We start from the raw sequence: 12,390 nt of genomic DNA, 5'->3' as shown, positions 1-12,390 counted from the left end.
GTAGATCGACTGTAATGTTACATATGTAATGTAAAGTGGGAGAGGAGGAGCTTTTAGTCATGTTGGATTTGTTTTTGTGAGGTTTTTTGAAACTGATTTAAGAAAACCATGGATGTTCACACAGTAGCATCGGAGTTTTTTCTTTACTATCGTTACTCTTTACCGTTACTAAACCAACATTTCTGGTGTGTTGTTAAATAACCTGCTGAAATAGTGCAGTTAGTCCAGCTATAAAGAATTTAGTCTTTGGAATTGCTCAGTTTTTATTTATTTATTTATCTTTTTTTGTGGATTACTCAAAAAAAATAATAAAATTTCAGTTAAGTTAAAGAACTAAACTAATAACACTAAAACACTTTTGACATCAGTAAGAACCACAACCGAATTCATGCTTTCCGTAGCTGCATAAGAGTCGTCAGTGACAAGCAGGGTTTAGGGAACATCAACAAAACGATACTTTTGGGATGTTTCGATTCATTTTTCATTCTGCTTTTGCTTCAGTGCTTTTGTTCTACAAATTCTCATAAGTTGTAGAAGTCCTGCTGTCCTTTGGGGGGGACTACACATTGTGCTTCTGTTATGATCTTTACAGAATACTTGCCACAATGAGTCGTCCTGAATTTACTCAATTTGTGCTTTTGCAAATGGATCAACACAATAGTCTTTTGCATTGATTGTAAAAATCACCACAGCAGTTTGCTCTGGGTGCTTTATATTGGAAAATACAGACTATACAATATTACCCCTCTACCAATGCCAAGCAAGCATTTGACAATGCTGGGAAGAAACTCCTCTCTTTAAAGAGACTTCATCCAAGTGACGAACACTACAAACGCTACGTCCACATGAACAGAGTCAACTTTTGGGGAATAGTAGGACTTCTTTGTGCATTTTTGAGGGAGTAAGCTTTTAAGAGATACACAGAGGAAGTAAATACTGAAGTTAACAATTGAAAGCACCACTCAGGTGCATCCCAGCTGGTACTGTAAGGGTTTGCTCACTGTTTTCAATAAAGATCTGAAAAGTTTCAATGTTTGCATTAGTTTAGTCAGATTGAGTTTGTTTCTACTTTGTGAAGATGGACCACATTTTTAGTTATAAATTCAGAAATTCCAAATTGTTCACATCTTTCTTCCAACGTGGGTATGCGCTGAAGAAATACCTCTGAGACAATGCTGTATGTGCAACACTTTTAGGAGATGGTGCCATTGTATCGCTGTACTGAAGAGGTTTCAATGACAGTGAAGCCTAAGTGAAGATGATGCTTTATCTTCAGCTTAGCAGTTGTACAGAAGTCCAAAGAACTGAAATTTTTAAGATTAAAAATCTTAATTGTGATAATGTCCTAAACAAGTAAATGTAACAAAAGCACAGGCTCTGAATTTTACTCAAAGTAAGTAAGTTTGCTCTTTGCTCCTTGAAGGACGGTTTTACACCAGCTGTTTTTATGCAAGGGTAACTCAGCCTTGTGCTATATTAATATTATAATAAAATAATATTAGTACATAAGAATGCAAATTGAAATTCTAATTCTAATGAATGTACTCAGCTTGAATCTATTATGTAGGACACAAGCAGTAAAGCAGAATTTGAAAAAAATAACCATTTTCTGTTGATTACATCGTAGACGGTGACTTTAAATTAAGATCCCTAAAAACCCAAGTAGCTCAACATAGGGAAAAGAATCATGACTCATAATCATTTCTATTGTGTGCTCCAGTAAGTTTTCTGTATACAGCTGGTATAAAGGTGCAATTCAGTTAATTTACCATCATCATTAAATGCAAATTAATCTTGATGTAATCTGACACTTACCATGAGCACCAAACCAACACAGGGCTTCACTCTGAAATCACCACAGTACTACAAGCTAACCTTTTTATCCAGAACAAAAGTACCAGTATTGTCATGCAACATTTCAACATCACAAAGTTACGTTTCAAGAGGTGAGATTAAGAGAAAATGTCTCCCCAACTTAAGATGTAAAAGGTCTTAAAAGCCACCCTTTTATGATTAAAGTGAGTGCTATGGAGGGTTTCTGTGTGTGATTTTGCTAATACTTCAGCTGCTTAAATTTAATCAAAATATAATCAAACATTAGTCTAATAAAATATAATTAGAAAAGTCGAATGAGAATTTAATCATTGGAATGAAATGTTTTTAATACCCGAGTTCTGACATTTTACTGATATTGTGTGTGTACTTCTTTGCTGGGACTGTTTGTGTCGATGGAGAATGTAAGTAAGTAAAACTGTATTTATATGGCACCTTTCTAGATAAAAAGATCACAAAGTGCTTCACACAGGGATGACAAAGTATAAAACAAAAACAGACAGAAGTTAACAAAATGCAATTCTAAAAAGACGTGTTTTTAGTTGTTTTTTTTAGTTGTCCACAGATCTTAAGCTCAGTGGGAGAGAGTTCCACAGTCTGGGAGCCACAGTGGCAAAAGCTGTGTCTCCCTTAATCTATCACCCCAGAACAGGGGTGACAGATTCTATCACCCCTGTTCTGGCCAACTTACATTGGCTTCCTATTAAATACCGAATTGATTTTAAAATTTTATTGTTTACTTATAAAATCCTAAACAATATGGCACCTGACTACCTAGCTGATCTCCTCTGTCTGTAGCCCTCAGAGAGCACTAAGATCATCGGGCCAACTGCTCTTAGTGCAACCTAGGTCTCGGCTGAAGACCAGAGGAGGCCGTGCCTTTGCCGTTGCCGCACCCAGGTTATGGAATATTCTTCCTCTTCATATTCGCGCATCAGATTCCATTCAGTCTTTTAAATCACGTCTAAAAGCGTATTTGTTTAACCTGGCATCCAAGGCTAATTAGGGTAATTTACATCTGGCTTTGCATTTAGATTATGTAATTATTTTATATTTTATTTATTTTATTTATATCTGTAATTTATATTTTATATTGTGACTTTTTATCTGTATCATGATTTTACTGGAAAGCACTTTGGTGTACTTCAGTCTTTAAAATGTGCTATATAAATACATTTTGATTGATTTTTGATTGATTAGTTCTCTGCCTTGTAGGCTGAATAACCAGTAGTCCCTGATCACATGACCTCAGAGACCTGCTGGGGACATAGGGCTGTGAAAGTTCAGTGATGTAGGCTGGCGCTTGTCCATGAAGAGCTCTAAAGGTCAGAACCAGAATCTTAAAATGGACTCTGAATTCGATGGGGAGCCAAAGCAGCTGTGTTAGCAACGGTGTCACATGAGAGTACTTAGATGTTTTGGTCAGAAGCCTTGCTGCAGCCTTTTGGACAATCTGTCGCTCCAGGGAGTCCTTGTTAGACATGTAAAGAGGGAATTACAGTAGCCCAATCGTGATGAAATGAATGCATGGACAACAATCTCCAGTTCAGTACGAGATACAATAGGACTTCATTTAGAAACGTTTCTTAAATTATAAAAGCAGGACTGAACCAGAGATTTAACGTGAACATCCAGAGTGAGATCTGGGTCAAAAGTTACCTCTAGGTTCCTGATAGATGATTTCACAAATGTTGAAAGAGGACCAAGAGCATTCATTATGTCAGGTACATGTCTGTCAGGAGCACATACAAGGACTTCAGTCTTTCCTTCATGAAGTTGGAGGAAGTTGTTGGCCATCCGACCTTTGATGGATTCTAAGCACACATTTAGAATCTGCAGCTTAGAAACATCTTGGGGTTTAAAAGAAATGTATAACTGGATATCATCTGCGTCGCAGTGGCAACAAATGTCCTCAAAACGCCTCAAAATATGCTGGAGAGGAAGTGGATATATTAAAAACAATAAAGGCCCCGGCACAGAACCTTGTGGCACACCCTAGGTGAGAGAAGTGGAAGATGACCTGTACCGAGAAACTGCCACAGAAAAATATCGTTCAGACAGATACGAGGAGAACCACTCTAAGGCAGATCCAGATACACCGACCCAATATTTCAGCCTCTCAAGCTGAATGTGATGGTTAACGGTCACAAAGGCCGACGTGAGGTCCAACATCAGGAGAACAGAACATTTTCCTGCATGTTAGACTGAAGACTCTAAGAAAGGCTGTTTCAGTAGAATGACCTCTGCAAAAGCCAGACTGAAATTTGTCAAGGATATTGGGTTTGACGGTATTTTTGAGATTGGCCTGTAAGCATTTGGCAGCATTTTTTAAAATAAGCAGGGACTTTACCAGACACCGGTGAAGTGTCAATTATGGTGAGCACACAGGGGCCGATAGACTGGAAGACATTTTTGAATAACGATGCAGGTAAAATGTCAAGTGAACAGGACGATGCTTTCATTGAAAACTACTTTTACCAGCTCTGGTAGTGAGATGGGTAAGAAACGTTCTAAGATAACAGGCCGAGCTGGAGAAGGAACCGACTATGCAGATGCTGATGGGGAAATTTTTTTTTCTTACATCACTATTTTTTCTAGAAAGAAAGAAAAAAAAATGTAAACATGGCACACAGGCCAGATCTTGTCTGAACATGTCAGGATAACTAGGCAAATATTCAGAGAAAGTAACAAATTCAGACTTCAAAAAGGCGAGAAGAAGCATAAATGAGCCACATCTCTGTTTTATCTCAGTTTAGCAGATTCTTTATGTATGTATACATGAACCATTCTGAACATGTTTTGGTTTCTTAGGTGTTGTAAGAACATCCTGTTCCTCTTCAAAGTGTAATTTCCTGCAGCAACTTGACAGATGTCAAAGCGACAACAAACCACAACATCACCGCTTTAGCTTGTTTCACTTTACTGATCTGGAGCATGGCGAGTGCAGTGGAGAGGTTGCTGTGGGCCTGCATTATCCTGGATTCTGGTGTGCGCTCGATTTCACTGCCAGAAATCAGTGATTTGAAGTTCATTGAGGAATGTGTGAAGGAGCACAACTTGGCGCGGTCATCTGTCAGTCCCCCTGCTACCGACATGCTGTACATGGTACGTGAAGAAATGGCGTTTGTTTCCTCTCTCTAGTTCCGGAAAGCAGTAATAAAATCACAGTGAGTAAGCAGTGATAGAAAAAAATGACTTGTTCATGTCTTCTGTGATCTGTCTGCAGACTTTGTTGGGAATGAGGAGGTGAGGGAAAGAAAGTTATTAAAGCATGTACAGTTGTACAAAGCTTCATGCAACACATTCACAAAGCAGACTTGACGTTATTAAGCAGAAGTCAGAGGAAGTAATATAAAAGACAGACAAAGCCACCGATAGTCACAGATAGAAAAGATCTTCGGTAAGTAAAGAAATAAAGAACAGTTCGGTGACAACAAAACTGTGCAATAGATTGCACTCAAACTGCCTTTCTGGCATGGCTAAAGTGCACTGCAAATGTTGTGGCAAAAACCTCGCCACAAGTTTGGAAGTCGACTCAGCCATTTGACTTTTTACTTCTGCTTGTGTATCACAAATAATGTACTGACTGAAGTCAGAAATGTGTATGCACGAAAATGAAACTAGCGTGTTAGAAAAAACTGAATTAACAAAAGATGAGGTCTAATGCTTCAAATCTTCTGTATCTGCTTATCCAGACGTGGGATGAGGCCTTAGCCATTACTGCAAAAGCGTGGGCAAAGCGCTGTATATTTGATCACAACATTTACCTCAAAGATGCTTCCCGCGTGCACCCTATCTTTCTCTCTGTGGGAGAAAACATATGGACAGCCTATCCACCATCACAATTTAATACAGCAAAAGCCATAAAGAGATGGGTGGATGAAGTAAAAGACTACAGCTACCAAAAGAACAGCTGCAATAAGGTTTGTGGCCACTACACACAGGTATGTGACCTTTCTACTGCATGCATAATGTGGAGAAAAAAAGAGAAAAATTTAACCATGATTTTTATATTTTTCTGCATGTGACACTTTAACCTCTTTGGTCTTTGCAGGTTGTGTGGGCCAGCACCTACAAAGTTGGATGTGCAGTACAGCTGTGCCCAGATGGCATCAAGCACTTCACTAATAAAAAAGGTGTCCTCTTTGTATGCAACTATGCCACAGCGTAAGTTGAAAACATGTTTAAATAACACAGTGAAATTAGCAAATGAAAACTTTTGTCTCAGCAGGTTATTCTGGGCTGCCCTGAGTGTCATGTGAAAAAAGGAATTTGTTTATACGTATGTGTTATGCCGCAGTCAACTCATCCAAAATGCTGCTGTGAGAGTACCCACAGGAACTAGAGCCAGGGTGGAAACTCCAGGCCTCGAGGGCCGGTGTCCTGCAGGTTTTAGATCTCACCCTGGGTCAACACACCTGAATCAAATGGTTCGTTCGTTACCAGGCCTCTGGAGAACTGCAAGACATGTTGAGGAGGCCATTTAGCCATTTAAATCAGCTGTGATGGATCAAGGACACATCTAAGACCTGCAGGACACCGGCCCTCGAGGCCTGGAGTAGAAAGACTGAGCATATCTCTCCCATACTGGCTTCTTGTCATTGGCTCCCTGGCCCCGTCTTATCTCAAAAACCTTATGAAAAGTTACCTCCTTTGCACAGTGTCAGCTTAAAGCACTTGTTGCTGCTGAGTTTGCATCTTTTGCTGTGGAGTACAGCCAGACTTTTGACTGCTTCGCCTTGGGCATTTTTAATCTGTAGCTCTGCTCTAAAAGAATGTACGTACTTGGGCCCGCCTACTATCCTTGAAAAGGTAAAATGATTGGCTAGAATTCAAAGTGTGTGACATCTCAGGGAAAAAAAAGCACCGAAATAAAGCACCAAAATGTGCGCTGCTTTTCGGTCTGGTTACTACCGTTTATGTCAGAAGCGGTGCCACAATGGCACTGGATACGGTACCCATCCCTAGTCATAACTTCTTACCTGAAGTTCAGTTCACCTGACGCTCGGACTGGCGGCCACCTCGGGTCTCTGCTCCTCCTGCCTAACCTTTCCCTCATCCACCTGCTGGCCTCTGTGGAAGCTCCGCCATAGCCACCACCAAACAACTGAGTTATTTTTACACACCGGTCAGCATCTGGACAATCCAACACCTTTCATTGTTTATACCGTCACAAAAAAACCCTCCCAAAAAAATCATCGGCCCATAAAAACTAAAAATCACCATTGGCCCACCGGGCAGATGCCTGGTGGGCCGATGGCCAGTCCAGCTATGGTCTCTCCCTAACAATGTGATGCTGGATGTCTGCCGTTCTGAAACTCCTGTTTGCAGACTACAAAATCTTACCTGGGACAATGTGTTCTAACCCCGTTGTTTTATGGAAGTCATACAAACGAAAATAGTCTGTAAAAAATATCATTCAGTATGATTCAAAGGCGAAATTTTAAAGACTAAGGAAAGTTTAGGGCCAGTCTGCCTGGGCCAGGCAGATCCTCATGTACTAATGAGAAGTGAATGAACTAAAAAAGGGAGCAAGGGTGCAGTTACAATGATCTGAGACACTTTTTTAAAAATAATGTCTGTTGTTTTTATGAATGGCCACAATTAATTATGGGACAGTGTTTTCTCCTCCCCTTTCATAAAGGTCCAGTGTATCCTATGCTAAAGGAAGCATGTTTTTAGCAAGGATGTTTGCAGCTCCAGAATTGGAACAGCTCTTAGTATGGATGCCACACAGATACTCACAGGTCACTTCTCTCACTTTTAGGACCCTCCCTAAGCAGCATGGACTGTTGGAACGAACCCACTGTGTGTTAAGTTATTAATAATCTTTGGCTCTTTTCCATACCTTCACTTTTATCCTGTCCTTCTCCCCTAACCTTTTTTGTGGTATAAAGAGGTTACTATAAGCAGAAAGTACTGAGAAACAAATTAATATCACTGATTTATATGTTTTTCTGGGATCTTTTGACAATAACAATGAAAGAAAGAAACGTCATCTTTAAAATGACCCTATGTTGAAGCAAGCAGATGTGTGTGTGTGTGATAACGTGGGAGGCGGAGGTAAGATGATAAGGGGAAGTGAAGATAATTCCAGAAATTTTCCACCTATGTGGTGAGGTGACTGAGCCTCTGTTTCTTTTCTTTTACAGGGGTAATATAATCGGACAGCACCCATATGCATCTGAGGGGGGAGCCTGCTTGAGGTGCAGTGGCACTTGTGAGAATAAACTCTGTCGTAAGTATCAAGTGTCTCTGGTTCAGTGTGAAAAGTTGCTGCTTATCTTCAATCAAACCACAAGTTCAAATTTCAGCCCAGCTCATTTTAAAGATGTGAAAATTCTGATTAGAAATCAGCATGGATATTAACTCTTTAACACAGTGGGCCTCATTAACTGACATTTGCACAGTAATGTTCTTGCTGTCATTTTCACAAACCTACAGGATTCATGAATCGTGTCCTGTGTCAGCGAATGTGAATCATTGTAAATAAACAAGTTCATGCTTGCTGTCTGCGGGTTGTAATCTGCAACCTGGAATGTTCACCGTGCATGCTGCCCAGGCCCTCTGTTATAGGAAAACACATTTAGGGTGGTGTGAAGGAGCTCCAAGAGAAAAACTCTCATCCCTTCATCAAAAAAGCAGAATTCTGACTAAAGGAGGCCAAAAAAGTCAGTGTTTTCTTGGAAGTGACACTGGTTTTAAACATTTTTAAAGTATTTAATAATAATATAAAACCCCACTTGGACTGCATGTATCCCCTGAAACTAAAAAGAGAAAAGGTATGACATAAAAGCTGGTGTAGGACAAACTTATAAAAGACCAAACAAAAAGAAGGAAGCAGGTGGAGGACGGGGAGCACCTAATCTTCCACCATGACTAACCCCCTTATCTTTTTACCATGAACCATGAGGTCCGTTTTACATCCTCTCTTTAAATGACCGTAACTTGGTTACCGTTGCAAAATTCAAATGGTTTCAGAAAAAAGAGACAACAAGCTTCATGGTGATGTTCACTTTAGCACAAGGCAATCACAGGGTAGCGTCTGAACAGAGACAGGGAACTCCGCTCCGCCCAGGTTTTGCTTCACATTTCTGCAACTCCTCAACTATTTTGGGCTCGAGAGAAAATTACATTTTTTTCCTATTATTTTATAACCAAAGTCACTAAATAGGTCCAAGTAGCCTGTATGCTACTTGGATGATTAAGGATTAATGAATGAATGACGGGGAGCACCTAATCTTCCACCATGATTATCTTTTTATCTATCTATTTTGGGCTCGAGAGAAAATTACTTTTTTTTCCTATTATAAGTCCAAGTAGCCTGTATGCTACTTGGATGATTAAGGATTAATGAATGCGGTAAAATACAGTTATTACTCACAGTCATTGAGCTGTGCGTTTACATCTTAAAAAATGTCACCTTGTTCTCTTGTGTCTTAATGTTGTTGCAGGTAGTCCTGAACGTGATTCACAGAAAAGTAAGTCTGATGGTGATTAAGCCAAAAAATAATAGCAGTGAAGGGTAAGGTGTAGCTCACATGGCTTTAAAAGTCCACAGCTGAAGTTTGTCAGTGTGTAGTAATGAAGTAAGCAGCACATTCCACTGCACTCAGAATTTGTCATAAAAACCATTTTTGCATTTCCAGGCTACAACTGGAGCCCAGACTGGGACACCTCGGATACCAGCAGCTCTAGCTCTGTCAGCGTTCTGATCGCTCGGCCGGTTGCCCTCAGCTTCACTTTCATTACAGCGTATGTAGTCCACTACTTCTACCCTGATGCATTCTGCTATGAATAAAGCAGCTTGGCCTGAGCAACACTGATTTCCTTTAGACATTAAGCAAATTATTCTGTCCATGTGAGGCTTAGGCCCACAAATGTAACATGTATGAAAATTAATAAAATTACTTTTATCTCTGCTTAATTATTATCAACTATCAACTCCACTATCAGTCTCACATTATAGCACCAACAACAAAGTCAGTGCTCAAAAGTAATCTTTCATTTGACAGCACGTTTAAGGTGGTCAGGCCAGAGATGAATGGCCAGACCGCTACGAGCTGATGACAACAGTGACTCGGCCACGCGTTCAAACTGGGGCGTGCATAAGAGCATTTTTTAATGCACAACACAAACCTTGTATCAGTTGGGCTCCAGTAAGAGCAGAATGGGGGATTTGCACCATTCATGTACAGACAAGCAACTGTGTGATGCTGTCATGTCCAAGGACCAAGATCTGTGGTCACTAGGTGGTCCAGCACGTGGTTAACGTCCACGATACTCCCAAAAGTATTCGCTCATCTGCTTTCACACACATATGAACTTGAGACTTGAGTGACATCCAGCTGCAGAGTGGGGGGCACAGTTAGGCTCAGTGGGGGAACAGGCGACCATATGGCTTATAGCCAGAGAGCAGTAAGCCTGGGTTCAACTCTTCTAGGAAGGCTTTCCACAAGGTTAAGGAGTTTTATTTTAAATGGGAATTTGTGGCCATTCTTCCAGAAGCCCATTTGTGAGGTCAGACACTGATGTTGGATGGGAAGGCGTGGCTCGCTGTTGCTAATTCATCCCAAAGGTTTTCTGTTGGACTGAGGTCAAGACTCAAGTCAAGTTTACTCACACCTCATTTGCTTGTCCAGGTCTTTCTGGACCTTGCTTTGTGCACTGATGCACAGTCATGTTGGAACAGTCCCTAAACTGCTCCCACAAAGTTGGGGCCATGAAAATGTCTGTAGTGATCGACTCTAAAGAAAGATGGTGATCTCTGCGTACTCTGCGCCTCGCCACTTTGATGTAATACCAATCAACAGTTTACTGTGAAATATTTAGGAGCATAGCATTCCTGAGAGCAATCCATTCTTTCACAAATACAGGTAGAAGCAATCTGCATGCCCAGATACTTGACTTAATACACCTGTAGCCATGGAAGTGATTGGAATGCCTTATTCCCATTATAGTGCAAATCAAAGAAAGCACTTCAGAAGGCAAAAAGGGTCCAACCCAGGCCTTGAAAGGTGTGCCTAATAATGGGTGTATTTCTTTAAGGTTTTGGAGACTGGGCATCTATGGTAACACAGCAAAAATGGAAATTAAGGGAAATGTAAGAAAACAAGACCTAGTTCTTTTAACCCTTGTATGGTGTTCGGGTCTGTGAGACCCGTTTTCACTTTTTTTCAAAAGAAAAATGAAACAATTAATTATTTTTTCAACCTGAAATTCATTGGCTTTGGCTTATTTTCTGTGAAGAACATAAATCTGAAAAATTTTTCGATGACCGCATACTGTACCTCCCCCCACGCATTTACATTACATACAAGGTGTTCGGGTCCACTGGACCCAGGTCTAATAAAAGTGTTGAAAGTGTAGGTCCTGTGTTCCCACACTCTGTCCTCCTCCTTTCTGGTGCTGCTGATAGTGTTTTCTTCCCCTCCTGCTCCGCACAAAGTTGCAACATTGTTGAAAATTCAACTATCAACACCGTCTGCTCTTACATTCCCGCACATTTTACCCTCTTTCTCGAGGGATCCAAATTTTATTTTCTCATTCCCTGTCCCTCCTGCAAATTAGGGGCATAATACTATAAATAAGACTTTGCCAGTGTGGTTCTTTATCACAACTGATCAAGATGGCAAAAGATTATCTGCTGCGAGGGCCATCCAGTTGATTTTGGAAGAGAGAGAGGCTTCTGATGATGATGTTGACAAAGAGGTTTCAGAATATTTCACATTTCTGAAAATTCAGAGTCTGACAGTGACTTTAAAGAAGAGGATGAGGTTGAGCACCATTTAGTAACAAAACGAAGACGAGTACCCCATCAGCAGCCAGCTCCAGGACCAGAACAAGCCCACCAGACAGCAAGTGAAGAAATATGGATGTCAATAACTGGTGAAATTGGATGGTCTTCTTGCCCAAGAAATGCAGAGCTGTTACTGTGATAAGCCAGGGCCAACACGGCTGACAGTTACTCATGTGCAGGACATCAAGTCTTCATTTGAGCTTTTCATCCCAGATTCCATCCAGAAAATTATTCTGGATTGCAGTAATCTAGAAGGAAGGTGTGTTTTTGGAAAGAAGGAAGGAGATGGACCAAATTCATCTAAGAACCCCAAAGGCCTACTTTGGGGTTCTTATCCTTGCAGGAGTTTTCAGGTCCAAAGGGGAATCCACAGAATCCCTGTGGGATGCAGAAACCAGCAAGAACCTTTCCGTGCATCAATGTTTCTGGAAAACTTCCACAAAATTTCCAGGATTATCTGTTTTGATAACCGAGACGACAGACTAGCTCGACGGCAGAGAGACAAGCTATCTGCTTGGACAGTGTGGGATAAGTGTGTGCACCACCTCCCCCTGTTTTACAACCCTGGGCCTAATATCACCATTGATGAGCAGCTGATCCCATTTAGTTGTGAAACATATTGCTTCACGTGTAAATGTGTTGTGTCTTTCCACTCACTCCACTTGATTATAACTGATTTTTTTTTTATAACATTTTATAAAAAAAAAAAAAAAAAAAACGAGAAGCACATTAATTCATAAATATGATCTAACAAAGGT

At 40.5% G+C, this 12,390-nt stretch overlaps 1 protein-coding gene across 2 annotated transcripts; it reads left to right on the top strand.

Annotated features, from left to right (window-relative positions):
- The first annotated feature begins 29 nt into the window (after window positions 1-29).
- Window positions 30-10,964, top strand: glipr1a (GLI pathogenesis-related 1a). 2 transcript variants are annotated; one of them, XM_080887516.1, is made up of 6 exons: window positions 30-4,938; window positions 5,529-5,756; window positions 5,888-6,000; window positions 7,986-8,071; window positions 9,288-9,314; window positions 9,483-10,964. In XM_080887516.1, the coding sequence occupies exons 1-6, from the start codon at window positions 4,768-4,770 to the stop codon at window positions 9,632-9,634; spliced, it is 777 nt and encodes a 258-aa protein (XP_080743642.1). In that variant the 5' UTR covers window positions 30-4,767; the 3' UTR covers window positions 9,635-10,964. The 2 variants fall into 2 exon arrangements, with proteins under 2 accessions (XP_080743642.1, XP_080743641.1); XM_080887515.1 differs by having other exon boundaries at window positions 5,529-5,777.
- The last annotated feature ends 1,426 nt before the right edge of the window (window positions 10,965-12,390 follow it).

Source organism: Rhamphochromis sp. 'chilingali', assembly GCF_963969265.1.
Source record: "Rhamphochromis sp. 'chilingali' genome assembly, chromosome: 7".
In the NCBI taxonomy this organism is placed as follows: Eukaryota; Metazoa; Chordata; class Actinopteri; order Cichliformes; family Cichlidae; genus Rhamphochromis; species Rhamphochromis sp. 'chilingali'.
This window is presented reverse-complemented; position numbering and strand designations above follow the sequence as displayed.